This window comes from Oxyura jamaicensis, chromosome 14 (assembly GCF_011077185.1).
Source record: "Oxyura jamaicensis isolate SHBP4307 breed ruddy duck chromosome 14, BPBGC_Ojam_1.0, whole genome shotgun sequence".
Taxonomy (NCBI): Eukaryota; Metazoa; Chordata; class Aves; order Anseriformes; family Anatidae; genus Oxyura; species Oxyura jamaicensis.
In genome coordinates, this window is record NC_048906.1 from 3,727,467 (window position 1) to 3,752,250 (window position 24,784).

The 24,784-nt window shown below is 52.6% G+C and overlaps 1 protein-coding gene across 1 annotated transcript in view; it reads left to right on the forward strand.

The window, feature by feature from the left end:
• Positions 1–24,784, forward strand: part of RNF216 (ring finger protein 216) — a 73,144-nt gene that overhangs the window by 38,021 nt on the left and 10,339 nt on the right. The window contains exon 14 of the mRNA XM_035339545.1: positions 22,622–22,719. Coding sequence (XP_035195436.1) covers positions 22,622–22,719 — 98 coding nt within the window. The remainder of the gene's footprint in view (positions 1–22,621; positions 22,720–24,784) is intronic.

The window sequence follows — 24,784 nt, forward strand, 5'->3', positions numbered from 1 at the left end:
CCCAGCTATGGTTGTCCCCTAACATGTGAATTAAGGACCTGGAAAGGAACAGTCTGACTCGGTGCCAGCCTCTTCCTCGTCTACTAATTTTTACTCCTTCATTGGAAGAGGATGAGATAAAAATGCTGTCTTACATCAGTGTTTTAGCTTCGTGGTGGAAAATTGGCTGATCTGAGAGCTGCTGACACCTTGGGCACTGGGCAGGAGGTGAGGAGTGTTCTTGCAAATTGTGTCACTTGTCCCGAAGATATTAGAGAAGATGGAGAGCAAGGCATTTTTTTTCTCTTCCCACCCTAATACCTGCCATCACGTTCAGCATCAGTGGGGTTAAGTTGACTGAATTGCAAAGCCAGAACCCAAATCAAACCAGCCCTCATTAGCAGTCTTTAAAAAAAAAAAGACATTTTTAAAACACTGCAAGGTTTTAAAATCAAATCGAGGGAGGAAGGTAGTTTTGGGGTAGATTTCATGTTTATTTACAGGAGGTTTTGAACAGTGGCTTTAGTGCCTAAGACCTCAGTGAGAGGTTTTGTGGTCCTCCTGTGCTAAGTGCTGTGCGAGCTCACGGTCCGAGCCCTGCAGAGCTCAGGACAAAAAGCTGAAACTCAGCAAAGCTACGTACCAGCGCCGTGATCAGTGCTGGGCAGAGCAGATCACGTTCCTGCCTTCGGTATAATAAAAACTTACGACCCGTGCGGAGCGGCCCCGTATGCGGCTGTCCGTTTGTGACAGATGCTGTCGAATGTTCCAAGGCTCCTGAACGTTTGTGTGCACCCTTACGGGCTTGTTAACAGCTGTAGCCCTGGCTCAGTGGTTAATAGAACAGAAAGCTCCCAACAGCAGCCGTGGGGGTTAATTCAATGCACGTCTGATACCAGACCGATGGGAGCAACAAGCACCCAGGGTTTTGCCACAGCTTTGCCTCCTTTCGGAGGTCTGAGCTGCCCAAAAGCTTTGGGGAAAATGTAGCAGCGCCCGCTTGATCTGCTGGAGGCTTGTCATGAGTGGCCGGCACGTGGCACTGATAAGTACGTGAGGAGGTATTTGAGGCCTTCACCAGTAAGAAGGTGGGGGCTGCTGGTGGGCTCTGGGGGGTAAGTTGGTGGCTGGGGGGTGTTTTGGGGATGGGAGGGTTCTGGACATGCTGTGCTTTGTGCTCAAGAAGGGGTCGGGTCTCTCCCTTGCGGTGGGAAGGTGCCCCCGGCATCAGAAGCAGGCAGTGGGGACGTGAGGGTCGGTTTGGTACCCAGCACCCTGCCAGGATGCCTCTGGGGAGGTGACACAGAGACACCCTCAAAGTGGGAGCTCTAACGTGCCTTAATCAGCCGTGTCCATTAAATCTCCACCTAAACACGTGAATCCGTAAAGCAGCTGGAGTTAAAGTACTGAATTCCTTTCTGGTGTGCTTTAATCCTTCCTCGCTTCTCCCCCCAGTCAGCCTGTGCATCTTCAGCCGGAGTCAGCACAAATCCTCCTTGCTCAAGCTCGCCCTTCTCCCACCTTCTTCGCTACCGCCCAGCTCCTCTCCTCCGCCTCGACGCTTCGAGCGACCCCTGCCCTGCCAAGTAACCCGGGGCCAGCTCGGCGTGCTGGGGGCCAGGAGGGCCAGGGCCTGGCCCGTGCGCGGCCGCTCCTCCCGCCGCGGGCTCGGGGAGCAGAGGTGATGCTTAAGTGGTCTCGGTGCTGCTACCAGTGTAAACAGAGCAGCTGTTTTTCCCCGAGCCAGGGGAGCATTAATGGAATGCGCTGGCCCGGGCTGATGTAAAACATCGCCGCGCGTTTTGGGGATGAGGTCAGCGGCACTGCGAGCTGATGGGAGTTTAATGTCGAGCCTGCCTCGCGAAGCGGAGGGGTCAACCGAGAGAGCTGCGGCTAATGGAAGCGCAAGTACACTTGTCATAAATCAGTGCCAAAATCCCGAACAGGCAGAGCTGCCGCGGTATCCTGCAGCCAGCGATGTTTCTGTAACTAGCCATTAGCTCTTCGGAGGCTGCCTTCCCCTCCGGGTGCTTTTAGTGGTAGTGCTTGACTTTAAAAGGGCCAAGCAGAGGCTGGGAATGGCAGGCTTAAGGAAAGCTTTGCCTCCAAGTGCTGGGAGAGCGCTGCTTCGGCAGCTTCTTCTGCGGGGCCCCTTAATTACTGCTGCCCATCCTGTTGGGAAATGGTCGGAGGGCGGCTGAGAGCTCGTTTGAAACAGGTCGTCCTCCTGGCGCAATGGGATCGGCCGTGTTGCTGCTGCGGGGTTGCTAGGAACTCCCAAGGCACGCAAGGAAGCGTTGAGGGGCCGGAAGCAAAGCACGCTTGGCACCGTTCAGGGATCATATGGCTCTTAAAAACAAACAGATCTTGTGAAAAAGTAAAGAGCAGCATTTTTCTAGACAATGAGAAGTCAGTTTGCCTTCCAGACCAACCGGCATATTTCCCGTAAAGCTGGACGCTGTAACCTACCATTTGCCAACAAGATAAGATGGTTGTATTTGTTCAGTGATTTATCCTCTGTGAAGCTAATCTGAAGGAATGCTTTATTGCTCTATTTATTTTTTCTAAAGAGGCTTCTTTGACCTCCTTTTTTTTTTTTTTTTGTATTGGAAGCATGCATGCCTTTAAGCCAAATCTCAGAGCCCAGCTGAAATCAGGCTCTGTGTTCAGGGATGCTGCTGACAACACAATATCCGTGGGCTGTTAGCGGCAAAGATGCCATTCAGAACCGGAGGTGAGCGTCCCTCCCCAAGGCCTTTTCTGTATTGAAAAGCCTCACCACGCTACCCAGCCTCCTACAAACCAACAAAGCCCATCGGCAGCTAGAGGTTTTTTTCCTTGCTGGGTCCTCCTTAGAGGGCAGAGGTTAAAACATTGCAGATGCTCTCACGGTGTCTGTGCTCCCCTGCTAAGAGGCGGCCGCTGTGAGAGGCCCTGCCGCATGGAATGAGGATGCTGCCTCCCGTCTGCAAGTGGTCTTCGGGGAGGGCCAGGGGGAAGGTCTGCAAGAGATGATCCCCTGGGGAGAGAGGGGTATGGTGGTGTTCTCGCATTACCTTCACCCTGCAGTTTGTGTATGCAATTAGCCACGTAAGTGAAGTCTGGAAGTGCCTCGTTAGGGCACGCTCTCCCCAAACAAGGGAAAGGATTGCAGCGGCCCGCTGCGAGAGGGGTGGATCTCAGGTAGCTGCATCCCGTGCCAGTTTGTTTGCTGGTAGCTGGCTCCTGCTACTATATTTAGTTTCTTCTCGCCTCCCAGGACGAAGGCATTGAACCTTGCTAGATATGGAGATAGGCACACCACCAAGGAGCTCTGAACAACAGCCTGCCAGCGTCCCAGCTCTCCGTTGTTGTTCTCAGGCTGGGTCCTCGCCGTTCCCGTGTTTGGGGTTGAGCTGTGCTGGCGAGGAGAGGATAGCTAGACGAGGTTATGTGAACCAGGCTTGTTTTTGTAGCTGTTCCATCCGCACTCGAAACCTGGTGTGCTTTTCAAGCGAAGCTTCCCAGGGAGTATTTGGTTATCCTGTGACCCCCGGCCCTCTGTGGCGTGTTTCAGGTGCGCAGAGCAGAGAGCAGGCACTGCAGGAGTCATCGGGTAACTCGGCGGGATTGCACCACAAACAACTATTCAGATGCTTTCAGAGGCAGCTTTGTTTTACTGTGAGATCCCCGTCTTGAATAATTCTGGCCTACCCGTGTAATTAAATGAAGCATTTATTTTTTTTCATCCTGGAACTTTATTCTGGTTGCAGCTGTTGTCCAAGCTATAGATTTCTAGGTTTGTGTCAGAAAACCATGACTTCAGACCGCTGGGATTTTTGTGGGTGGGTGAAAGTGATAACAGATTAATGAGTTTTGCTTAGCATCCCCATCTGCCAGACTAAGCCACGTTCTGCACAGGAGACTTAACCCAGCTGTTTGCGCTGGTCCTCTAAAAGCAAAGCGCCATTTACTGAGGCGAAGCTGACCCCTAAGCGCGGAAAACGAGCACTGCTCTTAAAGTGGCCTTCTGCAAGTTAGTGCCTTGCACGTAATTGCACCTGCTTTCCTTTTCCTGCTCCAATGTGATGAACTCAAAGCATGCAAACGCGGAATAGCAACGATCACGCGGCGAAATGCAGGTGATTCCCTGAGGACGAGGTAGAAGCCCCAGGTGCTCACCAAACACGTGGATCGGGTTCCTTGTCCACGGTTTAAACCCTTCCTGCAGTGACACTTGGCGATTGCCTTCCCTATGCCCTGCCTCCGTAAGTAGAGAAATCACAACACGTCGTGTAAAATCAGTTATCTCGGCCCCAGAGCGGACGACTCGTACCAGAAGATGGCTGAGAAGCACTAGCTGTGCACGGCCCCGTGTGGGAGAGCAGACGTGCTCTCTCCAATTGCACTTGGCTCCAAGCTCTGTCGTGGCGAGGGGCAGCCTGGAAGTCCAGCTGCGAGCAGGGCCAGGGTGAGCAATGAGATGTCCAGATCAGGGAAAAGCTGCTGCGCATTAGTTGTGGCTGTTAGCTTCTCTATTCCCTCCTGTGAGCTTTGGAAGCTAAATGGGAATGAAGTAGTTGAGTACGAGACGTGTGAGCCTTCGCCTGCATCCTGTTACGTGCGGGGAGTTGCCGTGGCTAGATGCTGATCAGATGTTATTTTGATATCAAGTGTTACTCCTCGGCTTTTTTTTTTTAGAAATGGGTATCTGTTGTCTCCAGTGCCCTGAAATTATCTTCGGGAAGGCTGATAATGATAGTGTACATGCACTGCTTGTGCTTGCACACGCCTGATTCCCCGCTGTTCCTGCACAGCACTGCTCTGATGTCCCACGGGCAGCGAGAGCTGCCTGAACGGCCCCTGCAGCGAGGAGCCCGAAGGCACTGGGGAGTCGGAGGGTGTGGGGGAAAGGCTGCCTTGGCTGACTGGGGAATGTAAAACTGAAAGGTATTTACTCAATGCTTTGGTCGGGCTGTGCGTGTACGCAGCGCGTTGTGCAATGGTACAGCTGTACCAAAGCACACTGAGGCCCTCTGCCTCGTCTCCCACATGGCCTCGGTACAAATACTTGTCGGGAAGATACCCAAGTCCCATGGTCTGCCTGCGGGTGCTATTCCAGGCTGCTTTCTGCTCCGAGTGCCTGGCTGCTTTGTGCCTGGAGTGCTGGTTGCCCTTCTCACTGCCTTCTACAGGCTTCATTGCAGATGCTCTCCTTAAAATCCGGACGGGACAGTTCCTCTGGAGCAGACCACATCACCATGGAGAAGTGAAGGAAAGCAAAGCAATTGCCAGGAAAGCTGCTGTAGTCCTTGGACTTGCATGCTGGGGCACGTGGAGTCAGCGAAAGATCCATCTTTCTGGTTTGGCACCGTTGTTGACACCAAGTGTTTTGTTCACATTCCTAGTGAAGGATGACAGGGAGCTAGGAGACACTTAAAGCATACAAAAAATATCCTCTGAGGTGTAGAAATCCTGCCTTAAAGTATGTTAAAGCTTAACTGTCCGGAGAAATGCTATGAGATCACTTGATGAGTCTGTAAAGTACCTAACAGGTAACAGTCGGGTAGTATTAAAGGTCTGAAAGCCAAAGCTGGGTGAAAACCCGTGCTTTGAGTCAGCCTGGAGTTCTGGGATCAGCTCGAATACCTTGGTTGAGAAGGACCAAGGGAGATGTTAGACCTAGTTGTAAATGGAATTTTTGATACGGGGCGTAGATGCTGGCTACGCCCACCTATTTTGATGGCTGCTCTTGGCTTCGTTCTGAGCTGAAATCTCTCGCTTTAACACCATCACGGTGTGTAGCCCCACCATCTCGAGCTGTGATTCAGCTAGGTTGTCCAGGCTCAGCCAGGCGAGGTGTGAACAGATGTGGCTGGATGACGGCCAAGGAGCCGGAGAGCTGCGAGAAGCGGCAGCCCGGATCCAGTAGGTAACGCTCCCCTGGGGATCTCGGAGCGTTAATTAGCGCCGCCGTGGGGGGGACAACCTTGGAACAGGGGGGATTCAAAGGCCACAGGACGAGCTCAGAGAAAGAAAATGTACAGAGAGCTATGAGACAAAGCACCACCAGCGGGGCAGAACGCCTGCCCTCTGCGTGGGGTGTGTTCTGTGTCCTCTGTCCTCCTGGGCTGCTAGATGGGCTGCTAACGTATGATGCCACGTTCAGTCACGTGGATTTCGCTGCTGGAGAAAATTACAACATACTCGTATTGAGGAGTAAGAGACCCGTAGGTAATGGCTGTTGGTAAGCCTCCACTTCTGGCCGGGGCTGTGCAAAGCCAGCCTTCATTTCGGGAAGGCATTCTGTTAAACCGCTGCTGTTCTAGGCCAAAGGAAGTCGTTCCTGTATGCGTATACTGATGGAAAGGGTATGGTGTTAACATCAGATTCACCCGCTTATCATTTTTTTTTTCCTGCTAGTAGATGCGGGCATACAGGAAGGTCATGCTCTGGGTTTTTTAAGTGGTTTTGGTGTGGTTTTTTTTTTGCAACTTTCCACTTCTCATCGACTACAAATGTTTATGCGTATACTTAGAAAAGGCTGGGCTGGAAATAAACTCCTCTTTGCAGCGCTCCACCTCCTGCTTCATATTTTAAGAACCTTGATGCCATGGCAGTAATCTTCCAAGTGGATTAGCGCAGGTCACCGAGGCATTCACATGAGGAAAATGCAGCGAGATGTTGCTGTCATCCTCTGAACCACTCCAGCACTCCACCCCGTCGCTTATCAGCCCACACTTCAGTAATCCTAATAGCTGTGTCATAGCAAGATTAACAGAAAATCCAGGCAAATATTGATGGTTCCTTCTGAGGTACGTATTAGTGCAAGAATGTGAGGTGGGCTGGATGGATACGTTATTACGGGGGCCTGCAAACATCGCTCACGTGGGCCGAGAAGGGATCCTGCCAGCCTGGGGAAGGGGCAGCTATGAGGTTCAGCTACTCGTGAGCACGCAGGGCTGGGCGCTCTGTGCGCAGCACCCCCCAGGCAGGGCTGGGGAAGAGGCAGCAGCTGTGGCCCTCGGGGGAAAAGGGAGAACAAGAAGCAGAGTCGGAGCAGCTCTCGGTGCTACACCAGCATCATACAGCGACTTGGTAACGAGCACAGGAGGAGAAGCACAAAGGCCAAGTGAAGGAGGAGTAGCTGGAGGCTGGGAGACGGAGGAATGTACAAGGTGTCATTTAGCACTGAATGCCTGGGGAGGCAGCGTGAGCTGGGAGGTGATGGCTTTCATTTTAGGGAACACTGGTTCCTTTTTTTTTTTTTTCCTCCTGTGGGGCTGTGCAGGTTTCTGGACTTCGGGGAGCGATGGGAACAGGCTAACAAGGTACAGCTTCCCTTCCCAAGAGGAGACCAGCAAGTCCCGAGGGGATCGGGTGCCAGGCCCCAGCTAATGAGGAGCGTACTCAGCCCTAACTAGAGCTGTGCACCTGGGGATGCTGCTGAGCAAGGCCTGGTGAGGGGCGTGGAAGTCAGGCAGAGACCAGTCCCCAAAGGTGAGAGATAGAAAAAGAGAAGGGTCGAAGAGAGATTTGTGCCTGAAAAAGCCACAGGACTTCATAGTTCATGTAAATATTGCATACATTTTTTTCCAGAGGGGAAAAGAAGCAGCATTCCTTGCATTTTGTGTGGTTTTAAGGGGTGATTTATTCTGAATCAGCTGCAGAGCTTTGACAGCAGAGGGAGCAAGTGAGCCTCAAATAGTTGCTTTCAGCAAAACCCAGCAGCAAATAATCACAGCCTTTGCAAGAGGTAAATTAAAACCATCTACTGCTTGGGAAACATGCACAGCTCAGCATCTTCCCTCCATAAATATTTCCTTGCTGTTGATTCTTTGTAACCCCTTCGGAGCCCAGCTGCCGCGCTCTTCCCTGCTAGCAGTGAGCCTCCTCCTCGCCGTGTGCTCCGTGCGTGCTTGCCAGGCGGAGGTTTGGGCTCGCTGAGAACAGCTCCGTGGCTCGGTTGGACCTTAGCAGCCCAAAAACTCAAGGAAGAGTTTGTACAAAAGCAGTGCAGGTTGCCTGCGTGACATGGGCAGCCTGACATGCCAGTGGAGGGACTGTTGGTATTAAAGCAGCAGCTTTTGGTAACTTCCTTAGCGCTGCTCACGCACCGCTTTTGCTGAAGTAACGCTTCAGCTTTGGGAAAAAAATGAGGGGGGTCTCACAATCTTCTGTCATTGCTCTTAAACACGAGTCTGCACACACATCAGGAGCGGTACGGTAGCTGAAAGTGTGCTCTGTTTCATTTTAAAATGTTTGTGTTACCAAAATCCGCTCTCAGGGCATGTTTTTTCCCTGCCTATCTGAACAGCACTGCATTCTTTTCTACAAAGAGATGATTCGGGGCGTGTGCTCGGGGTTTCGCTCCAAGGAAGCTGAGAGCAAGCTGCCATAAGAGGGCTCCAGAGCCCTGTTCTTGCATCTGCTCTTTTGTGGAGCAGTCTTCCCCTCTTTCTTTCACAGTAGGTCCAAGCTGCTTTAGCAAAACCCTCTACACCTGTCCTAAACTTCCCACTGCTCAGACTTGTTATGAACCAGACCTCTTTATTTTACCAGGTATAGTAGAACAGAGCATTAAAATACCTTATTACTAACAAAGCTTGCTTCTTCGCCTGAACAGAGAGGTTGGACCTAGTAAGATTCCTTCCTTTGTACTGTTGTAACTCTACCCATGTTTCGGGAGCTGCCGGCGTAGCGAGGATGAGGATGCCCGAGACGAGTTAGAGGCGGCGTTCGTCTGGTACCCAGCACCTGGTACCCAGCACAGGAGCTCTGGGCAGGGGAGCTGGGTTGCCATGACGATCGAAATCGCAAGGGCTGGCTCTTGGGATGCTCGCCTCGTGTTTCTCAAAGGAGAAGAAAGGTGGAGGAAAGCAATAGCGGTGGAAGTGCGGCGTGAGTTCTGGCTGCAGTAGGTGGCGATTACGAGCCCAACGTGGGGCTGTGGGCAGTAATCCCCCAATGTGCTTCCCCCTGGGGAAGGAAGAACACGAAGGATGTCATGGAGGAGCCAGGCAGCGTATGAGTAAGCATCCAGCGAGTCTTCCATGCAAATTTTGGGACGTGTGGCAATGAGTTCCAGTAATAGCTCGCTGCTGACTCGCAGCGCTGGAGATGCTGTGAGAACAGGCGCCGATAGCGTGTTTACAGATCCAGCTGCCAGGCTGGGCCGTGGAGCACGGGGCAGATGCCCTGCTATTTATACTGCCGCTGTGCCTGGAGCTGATTCCTCCGTGTTGCCGCTGTCTGGAGGGGAAGGGCAACGTCCCCTGGAAGCGGTAAGGATGTATTTCACAGGCAGGACAGTCAGCTCCAGCACACCCAGTCTGCTCCAGGGGCTTTTGAGGCATCTCCTTGTTGGTCCTGTTTAGGTGGAACCCTTCTGGTCCTGGTGTGGATCCTTGTGAAGAGACGAGCTTATTTTTAAACATGGCCAGCGTAAGGTATGTCTGCTTTGATCTGGCACCTGGCTGTAAGCTCATCCCTTTTTAACACAGACTCCAGAGACAGTAAAGCAGGCTCTTTTTAACCATCCTTCTCCCAAAATTGTTCACGAGGAGGCTAAACTTCCCCAGCTGCCTGTAATCAAGATGTGCGATGATTGCCCTGGTGAGGCAGCCTGTTGTGTCTTGTCAAGCACAAATAGAAATTCCAAGGAAGGATGGGATAATTAGAAGCAATCCAGCGACTCTTGTGACTGTATAAAAATAACAGGGCTTTTTAAGGGTGGATTATTTTTAGCAGCCTCATGTGAAAATAAGTTTTGGAGTTCTGTGGCAGAAGACAAAGGAGGTATTGTACCTGCTTTTCTCTATTTTTCTTTTTCTCAGAGTATGATGGGTGCCGAGGATCTCGCTACATAAAGCCAACTGGGTCTGGAAGGCATTGGGGTAGCTCACAGCCTGCTGGCTGACTTAGCAGCAGTCATCGTGTAGCAGGGCGAGAAACACGTAGCGGGTAGTGAAGGTCTGATTGAAGGCGAACGTGGTTCAAAGAATGCACCCAAAGAAACCTCGCAGCCTGAAGCTCTGTGACGTTGGACCCGCTCATCTCCCGAGGTCCCCTCCAACCCCTACAGCTCTGTGATTCTGTGGTGTCCCTCTGACCCTTTAATTTCACTATTCTATCGTGTCTTAGAGAGGTTGACTCTCTGTTTGCCCGTTCTGTAGTGAGGCTCGGTGTAAGACGAGTTGTTTTCAGGCTCGTTCTGAAAAGCTGCTTTTCCGAGGGAGAGGGTCCAGGCTGGCAGCCAAAAGCGGGAAGCCAAGTTTTAGTTGGTTTTATAATATTGAATACACCAATATCGTTTGTGCATTCCTGGGAGATCAAGAAAGAGTGGGGTTTATATTAAAAAATAAAAATAAAAAGAAGGGAGGGGAGGGATTGACTGTGCAGTGGTCTCACCAGCAGCCCCGAAGCCACCGGACAGAGCCCAGCCAGCAAGGCTTTTTGCACCCATTTTGCAAAGCTGCGTGGATGTAGCGTGTGTTAGAGGTAAAGCTGATGCACCTGAACAAGGCTCAGCAAAACTGAACCTAAATACGGGGTGCGCTCTTGGGTGTTCTGCTGGCGAGATGTGCATCGAGAGCCACGGTGACCTGGGGAGCTGCAGAGGGTGAAGCAGCTCCTGAGAGCTGGTGTGGGACAGCGGTGTTTCCACCGGAGCGAGGTGCAGGACACGGATCCTTCTGTGCTGTTTGGCTCCGTTCTTGCTAAAAGTCTGCTGGTTTGAGAGGCTGGTGGGAAGCACCGCAGTCCTGCGTGGGGGAACCACACTGGGGAAGAAACTTAGAGACACCGAGTACGAAGTTACGTTGCTTGCCCTTTCTCTAAATGCCTTTCTAATACTTCAGCTCTGGAGTTTCTTCAGTAACGGCAACCTCATCCCACGAAGCATTGCAGCAGGTGTTGTCCTGGAATCCTAACGCTGATGTCCCTCCCGGGGTGCTGTCGTGCGGACGTGGTCTGCCTTTCCGAGACTTGACGGTCCGCAGCTTGGTTCGGTGTTACTTCGGGAGTCATAACGAGTGTTGTGGTTTCCACCCAAGCACCGCCGCGTTGTTTTATGTGATTCTGAAAGCGAAACCGGCACTGTACGAAAAATGAAATAGTCCCGTCAGCTGTTGTGGAGTGTCTGAGCTGCTGGATGTGCGGCACCGATGGCAGCCAGGGAGCGCCTTCAGAGGCGGGGCTGCTCGGCCTTCATTCATCCTTGTGTGCGCAGGCTTGCCTGTGGTTGTGTTTTGTGCTATAAAGGTAAGAAAATGCCTTTTTTTGAAGTTGTTATTCCCAAATGAAATCACTCGTCAGCTCTTACTCTCGGGGGGAACACGCCTGTGTTTCAGCTCAGGAATTCAGACTAACGTGAGAGGGAAGAACCAGGAGTTTGCTGAGCGGACATAAATACGCCCTAACTAACAGGGCAGATGATCCTGATTCAGATGAAATTCTCAGCTTGTCAAACATCATTTTCCAGTAGCTACGTAATTAGGGTTGCGTGGAAAGGAGGTGCCAGCCCCCGGTGAAGCAGAGCGCGGTGCAGCCAAGTGCCCCCGGTGCCGGACGGACAGAGCGCTGCCTGTGTGCTGCTGTCCCTTTTGTTCTCCTCCCCTTTTGTCTTCCCTACAAACAAGACCGCCGTCCTTCTCCGCAGCCTGGCGTCCTTGCCCGCGTGTGCATCCCTTACGGAAGAGAGGGGAAAACCCTTTAATCCTTAGGGGCGACGGCGGTGGCCTGCGGCGTTTCCGGAGCTGTAAGGAAGTGGCTGAAGTTCCTCCTCGCTGACTCCCCTCCGCAGAAATGTGGCAGATAGGTCTTTCTCCTTTTATGGCCAATAACGCTGGTTTCCCTTTGCAATAAAATCCTGGGTCAGAAGTGGAAGCGAGAAGTCGGTCAGGGGGAAGGGGCTGGTCTTACCAGCTCCCGGCGGGTGGGGATGTGATTTGCGACACAGCAAGTTCTAGGCTAAAATAAACCCGAGTTACAACATCTACCCAGAGGTGCCTGCTTTGTTTGCTCCAGGGGTGCCTCGAGCTTTCAGTCTTGCTTAAGACAGCAATTAGGCATCGTGACTATTCTTAATTTCACGGGGAGAAGTTTATCTGGGCCGAGCCCAGCTAAGGAGGGTTTTCAGATGCTCTGATTGTGTCTAGGAAACTCTGATTGAATCTAGACACACGCAGGAAGACAATACCCACTTCTTGACAGTTACTTTTACTGTTTCGCACCGAGCGGAGTGCCTCGGCCTCTAATGGATGTCTCAGAATAGTTTTCTTCCTGGGCCCTACGGAGCCATTTCGTACAGCAGTTAATGCGGTCTTGGTGCGTGACGCTTGGCACCGACCTCCGCTCCTTAGCTAAGGAGAGGTAATGTCCCTCTGGGTGGTAATTGCATGGTGGTGGTAAGCCAAAAGACAACGTTCTCAGCCAGTAATGTCTCTTACAAATCGTCTGCGGCTGCAAATGGCTTGATGAATTTGAACCTTAAAAGTGTTTTTCTAATAAAGCGAGTCTCCTCTTTCTTGCTACAAAGTGCTTCACATCCTGCTTCACGGCTTTCACGCAAATGGTTTATTTGGCAATCTTGTAAAATAACCACTCTATTTTTAAGTGGCACAGCTCTCGTTCCTTCCCCGCGAAGCACGCTGGCTGCTGCTTTCGTTTCACTTCTTATTCAGCCCTTGAGCTCTGAAATGAGGAGGAAAGGCTGACTGGTTGGGACAGTCTGCCGTGATGTTCCCAGGGCTGTTGGTGAGCCTCCTTTGCTGCTGGGAGCTGCTGACCTCCGCAAGACGGATCGCTTACAGGCTCCTCCGCTCTTCCCACCTGGTCGGGCTGGTTGTTACGTCCCCGCGTGCACCTTGGAACAAACGAGTTGGATATCCCGGAGGAGGAGAGCTCACGTAACTATCTCAGCACCTCACAGATCTCCTGCTTCGTTGCAGCCGCCCCCTCAGCAGATAACAGCTCCAGCTGTGGGTGTGTGGCTTCTCTTCCACACAGGAAGGTGGCTTTGAAGCTCCTGATTCCTTTGCTGCTGACTGTAGGAAGCAGCAAAGGGATCTGCTTTGTTCACATGGGAAGCTTCCTCTTGGTTACCTCTTGGTCAGTAGGAGCTAAACACTTCCCCACGTGTCGGGGAAGCACTTTGGAAATAGTTTTCAGTAGCAACTGCACATTGTTCAGCTCTGGTTTAACAACAGGGTGTTTGTGATCACACTTTTTTCTTCTCCTTCCCTTGACTTTACAGCAGAGGTCCAAGGGGGAAACAGAACACAATCTGTAAAGTGCTCTGGGGCTGGGGAGATGGGAAAAACCAATCCTCTTTCTAAATACTTCATTTGTGCTGCCAGAATTGTTGATTTAATCTTTCAGCATCCCACACTGCGTTTTTGTCTGGGCTTGGCTACCCTCTGAGGGTACGGCACTTAATCCTTGAGAAGGAACTGCCTGTGCAGTGTAAGTCAATAATCCAGCCCTTTGATAAGGTAACCCCCGAGGGTAACTAATCTCCGTCCTCGCCTACTTTCAGCTTTACCGAAGCACTCGTTAAACTTGCAGGCTTTACATTTTTCCTATTTAATTCAGAGGCTCTCAGTGATATCTGCTGTGTCCGGACTGGAAGGCACGCATCCCAAACCGACCACCGGGAGGAGGTCTGCACCCAAACCCGCCTGCTGCCGGAGCTTCCCGGTGGCGCTTGCCTGAACCAGAGCGTGGGGAAGAACGGATGGAGCCTGATGTCAGTTAGGGCAACGACAGCCATCCGTGGGATTTGTGGCAAGCCTCCTTGGTACGGGGGTGGAACGAGGGAGATGGTCTGTGCTGGGTGAACGTGAGCATCCTGCAGAGGCCATCTCAGCAAGAAGCAAAGTTTCTTGCTCCATCTGTGGCCTGGGATGGTGGGAACTTGTCTTCCTGCTGCTGCACGAGCAGGATCCTCCCCTGGAACCTGGCCTGACGGCAGCGTGGAAGTATTTCGCTGTCGTGGTCGGCTCGTGGCAGAAATTGCTGCTGCTCCTTGGGAGTTACTGCTGCTTCTCAAACAGGTCCCTGGAGAGGAGGTGGCTTGTAAAAGGCAGAAAAAAATTACAGAAGGCAGCCTTGCAACATCTCTGGCTTATGGACTAGCCATGCCATGCAAATAGTTGAGCAGTGCGTTTAAGTAAATTGGTGTGGTGCTACAGAGCAGCTGGGGAGGGGAACCGAGCTTTCTGGTCGGTGTTTGCAAGAAAGGGAACTGCTTTACTTGGCATTTCACAATGTAAAGCGTTGCAGCTCTTTCTTCCTGTCTCACTTCTGTTCAGCTGAGCCTTCTTCGGAGTGACGCTGAGACCTCGCAAATGTTTGTGTTTGGGAGCTTGATTTTTGCCTCATTTTCCCAGCCTCCGCATGATTGTGTGGAAGCGAGCCTGTCTTGCTGGTTACCAGCTCTTGTTTCGGGGCCAGGCAGGGTGGAGAGGCTCCCCTTGGAAGTGCTCCCTCAGTTTAGCTTTGTTTTATGTGGATCCAAGCTGGTCCTCCTCTTATCCCTAAGTGCTTCCGACCGCCGCTTTTTTCCGACACTACTAAAAATGGGGATCGAAAGGGATTACAAGACTTAGGTGAAAACTAAATTACAGATGAAACAACGACTCGTCTAATTAGGAGGCAGAAGTGTCCTGAGTTGGGCCTTGTTTGGCAGGATACTGCGGCACCACTGAACCTGCCTGCCCTCCCGCAGGGCTCGGCTCGGCCGATCGGTTTGGTCAAGGCTGGACGGGTCTGGGTGCGAGCAGGCGCTGTGCGGGATGGCCTCGGGTGGCCCTGTCCCCTCTGCTACACTCCTTGCACGCCCGGGTGGGTTTGTGGGGTGTGCAGGGCCCCTCGGTCGTTCCTGTATCACTTCAGACCTCTGCAAATTGAAGGCTGGCGTGTTCCTGCCTGCAATACACCCGTACTTGTTCACTGGGATGTGAAGACGTACCTACGGCAAGGGTTGAAGTTGGTCTTTCACCATTGCAACGCGTGCTTTGGGTACGAGACTCCGTGAGTGTTGCAGCCCATGCCTCCTGATTTTGGGTGGCGTTTGTCTCACCCTTCCCTGGAAGCTGCTCCACTCGGCGTCCTGCTCCCTGCAGCCCCGGGGAGGCACATCGCGTCTACCTTCTGGGGTTTCTCTTGCCACCTCTGCACCAAAGGGACACCAAAGGGAAACCCGTGCCCAGCTGCTGTTGGTCTGCGCTCGTGGGCGCTTTGGGTACGACAAGAGGCAGTGAAAATGTCAGCTGGGGGCTCTGAAAGAGGAATTGGTGAGCGGCCTGCACGCTGATTTCCCCCAGCACCCTTTCTAGCCAGGATGTTTCAGCAGGCCGTGCTAGCACGGGCCACTGGCTTTGGTTTTACCACTAGCTTATTTGAGGGTAGCAAACCAGTTGCAGCTGACTCGGTGTCACCCTGGTGAGTCTGGAAGGTGGAGGTGAGCAGTTCGGAGGGCCCTTTTCACCACTTTATTTTCTGCCAAAAGCACTGTCTGCCTGCTGTGCTGTGCAGATAACTTCAGGGGCTTTTTGAAGTGTTTTCTCGTAGCGTCTGCGTGGAGAGGAACAGGGAAGAGGCAACTCGACCACGCAGGCATTGAAACAAAAAAGTTGTACGAACTTCTGAGGTCTCAAGGAGGCAGAGTATCATTTTGTTCTCCATCCTTGCCGTTCTCTGTGTTTGCTTTGGTTTATGCTGGGGTTTTTTTGGTTTTGTTTTTGTTATGGCTAGCTTAAATCAAGGAGCTGCTTACTTGTGGGGTTTCCCCTTGTTCAAGGTTAATTTCCCTGGCAAAGCAAGCTGTACTCGCAGGGTTTGAGGGTTTATTTTGCCAGCACCGCCACCCTGCTCAGAAAGCTCACATTTTTCATCCCTTGCAAGTGTTACAATGACCTGGGGTGTTAACGTATGCTCTAAGTAGAGAGTGCTGATTTAAAAAAAAAAAAAAAAGAAAAAAGCTCTAAATTGGAACAGAAGTGTGCTAATGCTGCTGAATTACTCTCAGGATTGCCATATTGCAAAGGCTCGTTAAAAGTGGTCGTAGGTGTGTTACATAAACCTGGGTCTCCACGCAACTGGTGCTGGAGGAGAGGACGTCCGTAAACGAGTTCCTGGTGTGATCCTTCCCTGACACAAGAAAATCTACCCCAGAAAGCAGTGGGTAGGGATTGGTGTCTGGGGCAGGGTGAGGGGGGATTTGTTTGTCTTGGGGGGGTGTAAGAGGGAAGTTTCAATGTTAACTCCAGTGATTGTTCCCCCTTACAATGCCTCGTTAGCAGGTATCTCTGCGAATAAGGTGCCTTGCTTTTGTAACACCTTAACCAGCTCGTTATCTTTGGGTGCAGCCCCTCGAGTTATCCTTAAAAAATCAGGCTGCTTGTCTTGCAGGCTAAATCTGTTCCTGTCCCGAGGTCTGCATTGTTCCTTCGAAGCCGCAGTTACTGTTCCTTAGCCCTGCTAGATTTCATGGCTTGGAGTTGGAGCAATTAGAAACAGCATCACTTGTTTGCTGTCTGCAGGCTCAAATGGACAACCTCTTAGATCTCCTCTGCTGAGCGGAGTAAGGCAATCTGCAGTGGGGGGGGGAGATGCAGGAGGGTCAGCTGCTGAGAGCTTTGAAGCAGTCCGCTGGCATTTAATTATTTACTTTGGCTGGGCAGGCACCCAGCTGATACCTGCAATCAGCCCTGCAGATCTCAAAGCCGGTTACCAGCTCCGCGTGTGACTCCGGTGGCAGGTACTGAATTTCTCTGACTTCCTGCCCTAGCAGAGAGTGCTGTGACTTGAGGTATGCTGATTTAAACGTCGTCAGCGTGAGGTCGCAGCCTATATTTAACCCACCTTTATAAAGTCACCAAGCGGTGCCTTCCTCTGCCTGCACTGCCGGCTGCCTCGGGTTGCTGGGTGAGCAGCGTGGAAGGCGACCGCGGCAATCCACCCGGCTGTCCCCAAACCTCTCTGCTTGGAGAGCTGCTGGATCCTGCCCAGAGGCAGGGGACCAGCTTTTGAAAAAGGGTTGTTTTGGGGGGTGAAGCTTATCCTTAGGAGAAACACTCGTTTAGGGAAGGGATCCTGGTGAGTTAACAAGTGATGCAGACACTCCAGCAGCCGTCCTGCTGCCTGGGACTTGTGATAAGTTCCTCACGTCCATGGGGCTTAAGAGGAAGTAGACACAGAAATGCTTCTTTTAAATATCAGCAGTGGAATTCTTTAAGCTTTGGTGCAAGATCAAATTAAACCAGGTTCGTTTCCAGCAGCAGAGCTGTTTCTCTGGTTACATTACGGTAAGCGAGCAGCTTCTCGTGCTCGCGGTTTCCTCTCTGACCAGCAGCGGGGTGTTCCTGGTGCCCGGCAGCACTTCTGGTGTGAAGCTGCAGGTATTTGGGTTCTATACGTCTCTAACTACTGCAGCCACGACACCAGGTAATCCAGCCCTTTAAAGCTGAGCTCCTTTAAAGCTGAGCTGATCACTGTTGGTGAGCGTCAGGTATAAATGTGGATTTTCCTTATCCCTGTCCCCTGCAGGTCTCCGGTTACGTTTCCCTGCTGCCCCGTTCACGCAGACTACTCCAAGGCTTCATTTCCCCCGGCAGCCTTTCCCCTCCTGGAACAAATCATGGCTGTGCGAGGCGAGGAGACGTCACTTTTTGCTCCCGGCAGCTCGCCTCCTCCTTTCTCTTCTTCTCCCTCCCCGAGCGCTGCGGTGTGGCCGGCGGCCGCTGAGCGGCAGCGCTGCCTGAGGAACAGCAGCTCCAGGAGGAGGAGGAGGAGAAGGAAACCACCCAGCACTGATTTCCTCCCTGCCACCACTTCCTCACCCCTTGCCCACCGAGGCGTTGTGTCCGTTTTGCCATGCTGAATGGGTTCTGTGCTTTTGGGGTTGGTACCTGGGGCTGATCTTGCCTCGAGCCCGCAGTGGTGCCAGCTTTTGGACCAGCCGGGTGCCCACGGGTCCCCTTGTCCTGTGCTGGGTGTTTGTACGTATCTAAAGCAGGCTCTCTCACCACCACGGATTGTTCGGGGCTGCATCGTGTCCTCTTTATCCCGGTTTAACATATAGGAAATCCCAGAATTAACGTATAGGAAATCCCAGAAACAGCTCTGAAGGAGTTTACCATGAAACATGATCCACTTTTACCCGAGGTCGGTGTGGCGTTACGGGCAGCAGACGCTTTGCGGGGAGGAAGGCTGTGCTTGTGTTCTGTCATCACCTCCTCTGCTTGGGAATTGCAGCCCTGTAATTAAACCGGCGCAGCACAGATTGGCCCCGAGGTGCTGTTCCGAGACCGTTGCGTTCACATCTGGTTTGGGGTAAAACTTGGCCGCTTCGAGGCCAGCTATTGTGTGTCTGCGAGCAGGGAATCGAGCAGGGGGCTCCGGCCCAGCCAGGCCGAGGGGATGCAGCGCGTTACCTCCCCCCGGCTCAGCGGGGAGCGCAGCCGCCGACGTCCCCACGTGCGCCATCAGCGGCGGCTCCTGGGGGACGCGGGGACTCGCGCGGTGCTGCAGCGAAAGGATTTAATTCCCCAGCACGCGGGGAGCCAAGGCGAGCACCGGACCCTGCTCCACCACCGCTGAGAGCTGGAGGGCGGTGATGACAGCCTGGTGGACTGCCTGGCGTTTGAGAGGAGCTTTTTTTTTCTTTGCCTCTTTTTTCCCCTCCCCTCTTCGCGTTTTGCTCGGTCAGTGCGTGGCTTCGTGTAGCCTCCCCCAGAAGCAGCAGGCACGCAGGAATGCCGTGGGCAGCCGCTCACGGAGCCGTTTGCCTCGTCTGATGTTTTCGCCTGGGCTGAAAGCAGGCGAGCGGCTGCTGATCGGCTCACGGCAGTGCGAACAACAGCCTGCCTGTGGCCCAAAGGCCGCGGGGGCTGGCTGGGGGGGGGGGGTGTTCGTTTCACAGGGCTTTCTGCCCGCTGATGCACGGGCTGGACCGCGGAGTTATTTTTAGGAGAGGGTGGAATGAAAGAAAAAAAAGTTGAGGCTGCGTTTTAATACTTCAGCAGCTTGTGGCGAGGATCAGTGGAAGTGCTGAGGAAGGCTGGTTCCCATAAAACACTTCCTTCTACCTTCATTAGAGGCAGGGACAATTAACACGGGCCGTTAAGGATGGCGGTGAAGGCAGCGGGCTGGCCCTGAGCGCACAGAGCCCAGCGTCCGCGCTCCTGCCCCCGGGAACAAAGGATCCTCCTGAACCCAAACATGTTTGTGCTAATCCCGGCTGCTTCCTGGCGGCCGGCGAGAGGAAACGGAGCCACTGCCTCTAACAGATGTACAGTGAGGAGATTACAGGGTGATTAAACACCCTCTCCATCACATCCTCCTCTCCGCTGTCCCAGCCCAGCGCGTTAATGGACTGTCCCAGGCCGCCTGCCAAGCTCGGGCAGATGTAGCAGGCAGGAGATACTTAAGCTCCGGCATCCGTGCCTGGTTTGGAGCCGCTCGCCAGTGCCAAAGCTTCTCCAAACCACCCTGGAAGCGTGAGCTGCGTTAACTGTACCTGCCCGTCAGGCTGGCCCTGCCTGCGAGGAGGGCTGGGCCGGGGAAACACAGTGAATTCACCCCCCTGGAAGGGGTTAATTCAACCAAAAAGCTCTTATTTTTGTTAAAACAGAAACAAAACGTGCTTCCCCACGTTGGGTACCTCTGTGTGACGGTCAGGGTTGGCTCGCAGACAACTGCAGGAGAAGCCGGATGGGATTTGGGGACAGGATTTGGTTTTGGAGGACCGATGCGCTCCCCGGCCGTTAGCTCTGGGGGTGGGCAGGATGCGTTCCCTCTTTGTGTGCATTTCCGTGCTGCCTCATCTCGTGGTAGCCTTGTCGTGGTGCCAAGATTGCACAATAGAAATAATCTAGGGTGCTTGCAAAAATCAGCCGTCCTACTGCGTGTTTAGGTTAATTAATATGGAAATGGCAGAGTACATTTCTTCACCGAGCAAAAAGCTGCTGCTGAAATAAAAGAGCCCTCTGTGGAAATTCTGCCGAGATGAAAATCGTCGTTGTGCGAGATGTGCAGAGGCCTCCCCGACGGAGCGGGTGTGATTCAAGTAGGTGTAAAAATTCCAAAGGTCATTTTTCTGTTCTCAGGCGACGGCTGTGACCTTGGTTATGGCACTGGAGCAGCTGCCTCGGTCTGAACTTACACACTTTCCTCTCCTTTTTGTGCCGAGGGGTCCGACACCAGTTCCCGTAACCGCTAACAATGGGCCGTTGTCTCGCTTAAATGAGAAGTTGCATTGAGCTCTCAATGGCCCGTGCACTGCCAAAATGTTCCTTTCTCTCTCCTGGAAGGAGAATGCCGAGGCCGGAGGCGTGCAGCAGGTGATGGTGGTGGTTAAAACCCTGGGGACGTTGGTGCTCAGCCCCAGGCAGGGCCAGGATCGCCGCCGTGAGCCCAGCTGCGATGGCCCTCGCTGCGCAGAGCTCGCCGTGAGATGGCGAAGCGGCTCCCTCCAGGTTCACCCGGTGCCAGCGCATCGGGGAGCCTGCGAGGCTCTGTCCTTTCCCTCTCTCCTCGGCTGTAAAGGAATCCGTTCCCCCGGGTGGAGGAGACAACCGTTTGGCAAACAGCCCCAGCCTCGGCTCGGGGGAGAGCGTTGTTTTTAGATACCCGCGGCGTTCGAAGCCGGGGTGGCGGCGGTAACAAAAGGCGCAGGGAACGACTTGGTTTAAGGAGAAGCAGCTCCATCTGCTCCAGAAGGGCATCGCTTCTACTTCGGCAGCGAAGGAGGCTCCTGGAGTTAAGTAATTGGGAATTGGAGGCTCCTGGCCGCAGCGTGTGCCAACCCTTCTGGCAGAAAGCTGTGAAATCTTTGTTGCTGGCGTGTGAAAGTGGTTCTGTGGAGCAGGGCCCCAGCAACTGGTTTTAACCCTTGATGTATGGAAAAAAGCATACAGCGCTTCTGATCTTCCAGCGGCACTTGGCTGGGTGTCGAATAAAAGGGGAGGGAGGTTCCTCGCCGAGGAGGCACCCAAAATGGTGCCCGATTGAACAGCTCTAGCAGGGAAATGCGGCGTAGGCCGAGTGATTCACGGGGATCAGCAGAAACAAGGCACCTATAGCCCCTTAAAGCTTGGGCCTGCCCGCCCGAGGTGTGTCGGGACGGTGAGTGATGACAGAATGCTGTGCTGAGCTCTGGGACGAGGACACGCTCGGCTCTCCTCCTCCAGCCCTGTGCCCTGCGGTGTGCAAACACGTCCGGCTCACCAGCCAGGGCCAGGAGCCTTTCATTCCGCAGATGAAAGCCGAAGCTATTAAGCAGCTCCCAGCGAGCACAAATACAAACAAGCCAACGTTTTGCACCCCCCCTTCCTAGGGGTGGCTTCCTTGGAAGCTTTGGTCTTCATCCTGTTTGTCTGATGAGCGATCAAAAGCACGCTGCTGCCTGCGCTTGTCTTTAGGCAAGAAATGCAGCCAGAGCTGAGGAGAACTAACTCTTGGTTAGAGGATGGCTAACTTTTTTGTCTATCGTATGATCGTCCGAGCTCTTTATTTTAATAAAGTGAAGGTAATGCACTCAAAAAGCTGTCTCTGCAGTTGTCATCTCTCACGAGCTGTGCGACCAGAGCAGGGCAGGGCTGTCTCGTGGGACCTTCCTTGGTGTGGAGGGGAAAGAGGATGCTTCACAGCCATCTGGTTTTCCTGCCAGGGGGAGAAAGCTGGATGTAAAAGCCCGAGTCCCAGCCCTGAAGATGAAACAGTTGGATCGTGAAACGTGCGCTTCTTCCAAGTTTGATTTGGATGCTTTTTTAATCGTCCTCAAATTAAAGGAAAATCTCTTGTTTGACCCAAAACAAAATTATGTTTTCTTTGGACAGCCAGCTGAAAAAATCAACTGTGTCGCCAGCGTTAGTCCAAGCTCCCTTGCCAAGAGTGCCTCCAACGCTCTCCTGCTCCGTGCGGCTTTACCAGCCTGAGCTGAGTCTTGGTGCTGAAGAGCTTACAAGAACGGGAGAGTTCAGTCACTTGCTCTAAACTTAGTTCAGCTATTTTGGTTGAATTCGTAAATACTTTTTAATCTGCCACCTCTGTTCTGTGGACGCTTGTCCACATCCTGCCTTGTAAAACATTTACTCTCGCAAACTGCTCTAACTTTATTTCGTGAAGTTTTACGAAGCAGAACATAGACTTGCTTGTGAGGTGAAGCAGAGTTTTTGATGCGGCCACAAAACAGCAGCAAGCTTTCCATCGCAAGCTGAACTAAAAGTCCCCTGTATGCAGGGGAAAGGTCTTGCTCAGGAAGCATCGGAGCTCGGTGACCTTTAGCATCGTGTTTTCGTTTCAGCAGCCTGCTCCTGCCACTGGTTGACCTGGTGGCCGTTCCACGAGCTGGGGTGAAGGTGGATTCACAGACTCGTTTAACACAGTTGTAGATAGCTCCCGTTGCATTTTGCCCCTGGGTTCTTGTGCCTTGGAAGCCCCTTGGCACCTGTTACGGGTGGTTTCATTCTGGTCTCCAGTGGAGGACACAACCTGCGGACCTCTCTGAGGCCTTGTGCCTCTAGGCAGAACTGCCAGCCCCATCCTCAGCTGAGAATCTGCAATGCGGTGGGGGAAGAGATGGGGATTTTTCCAGTCCCCAGTGCTCTTAGTGGTGTGCTGGCTCTTCTCTTTCTTCAACGTTTGCTGTCTTCTTCAGGAAACGTGTCGGAAGTGCCAGGGGCTGTGGAAGGAGCACATGAACCTCACCTGTGAGCAGCTGGCTGAGAAGGATGACATCAAGTACAGGACGTCCATGTAAGTAAAGGCCACAAACAGGCAAAAATAATTGCCTTGATAAAATTAATAACAACAACGGTGACATGCCAGGCAATAAACGGGCGTGGAGGGGGTAAGAAACTGAGCTGTTCTTGTCAACATTGGAAGCCCTGAAGTCTTGCTGGGTGTCGTTACCTGCCGTCAGGGAGGTACTGGCGGCACCAAAGCTGAGGGGTCAGAAGGCTCCTGGGATGGGATTTCTTTCTGTGAAAGATACTTGGCAAGGGATCCAGGTGGTAATCTGAGAACGTGGGAGAGCTGTCACCAGACCAGGCTGTTCCCCTGCCTAGCCCGATGTCTCGCAGGCTGGCACCTGGTCCTTCGAGGTGAGAAACCCCCCGGTGTTGCTTCCATTCACTTGGGGGGAGAAGGGAGGTGTTGCGTTGAGCCAAAGCAGCACCTTGAGTCAAAGGAGCTTACCTGCTGAAAACCTAGGCCGGTGACAACATGCCAAAGTGTGGCTTGCTCAGCTACTGCTTTCTGGCTTCATGGAGGGATGTGTTTGCTCTCAGTAGTTTTTCTGTTTCTAACCAGCCTGTCTGGAGGAATCTTTACAGATCGAGTCACGTTTTGAAATACTTGCCTGCAAATCTCAAATGTTTCCCCAAAACCTTCTGAAGCCTGAACTCTCTCGTTGCTACCATAGATTACAAAATCTGCTGGCTTTAGGAGACGAGCGAGGGCTGAGCCATGAAGCTGCATGTCTGGCACAGTCAAGTGGGAATTGCCTGTGTTGCCCAATCCTTTCCTCTCTGATTCAGCGTGTCCGGTACAAGCAGAGCTTGGAGAGCTCCTCTGCTGCGAGCCTGAATGACTGCTGCTTGCTCATCCCACAGTCCGTAATTTAGAACAAAATATTGTCACAGATTTGATATGGTTTCTTTCTCTTGCCACTCCTTTCCCTGTAGGAAAGAGGGGCGAGAGGGAGGAGAAACAAGTTGCCATGTCCCTAACAAGGGGAAAAATCAGTTTCAAAACCTTCAGCAGATTGTTGCCGTAGATAGATGGGTCGTACTGCACGGTACAATAAAAGCTTCCTTTTGAAGCCCTGCATAAGGAAAGGGAAGCACAGCTGGAGTTCAAGCCAAACTTCCTGCTGGGCTCAAAGTTTCCAAAAAAAACCCTGCATCAGCAGCATCCTGTTGAGCAGAGGAGGGAAGAGCAGCTGCAGCTCACAGAAGTCAGTCTCAAATTGATTTTTTTTTTTTTTCCTTCCTGTCTATTCTTAGTGCGTCTCCCAATACCTGGGCGCAGGTCGTGCTTGGGAGCTCGGTGTAGCTGCAGGGCAGCTGAAATTCCCACCTCCAGCTGCTCCTTTTTCCACCCTGCCACTCGCTGCTTCTCCGGTTGTGCAGACGGAGCGATTTGTGGGGCCGTGCCCGCTTTGTTGCTGTGATCCTCCTTAAAAATACCTCTCTGTTGTCTCCCAAACACATGTTGGCTTCGCAGGGCCGCTGAAGCAGCTGGGTGGAGATGCTGGCTGGGGAAGATCATTCCCCACTGTTGGGTCAGTGCAGCCAACGGACCGTGCCTCCCTCGGCCGAGGCAGTCCCTTCGCTCGGCTGTCATCAAATTTCAGTTCTCCTAGATGGTGAATTAAATTGAAACGTGATCTCCCGTGGTCAGAAAATGGGCCCTCAGGATGACAGCTTGTACTCTTAAGTCTTTTAATTAAATGACCGAGGCTTTGCTCCGTTTCAGTGCCAAAATAGTGTCGCTGAGCCTTTGCACTGGGGCGTGTTGGTGCCAGGCTGCCTCTTCGGGACGGGGCCACGCTTTGTCCTGGATTCCCGTTCGTGCTTTGTTAGAGTAGAAGCCTGTGCTTTGCACCTAAAGCAATAACCTCTGGAAGACTTATGTAGGGAATTTTACTGGGAAAGCCCAGTCTCTGTGGGGAAGGACGTGATTATCTTTCAGTTACTGATTTAAATTTAACGAAAACCAAATAAATCCGGAGCGTAGCAGCCAGCACTGAAAAAAAATATACATGGTCGTGGCGACTTTGTAACCAGAGCAACAGCCAAACATAAAACTATCGAGCAGA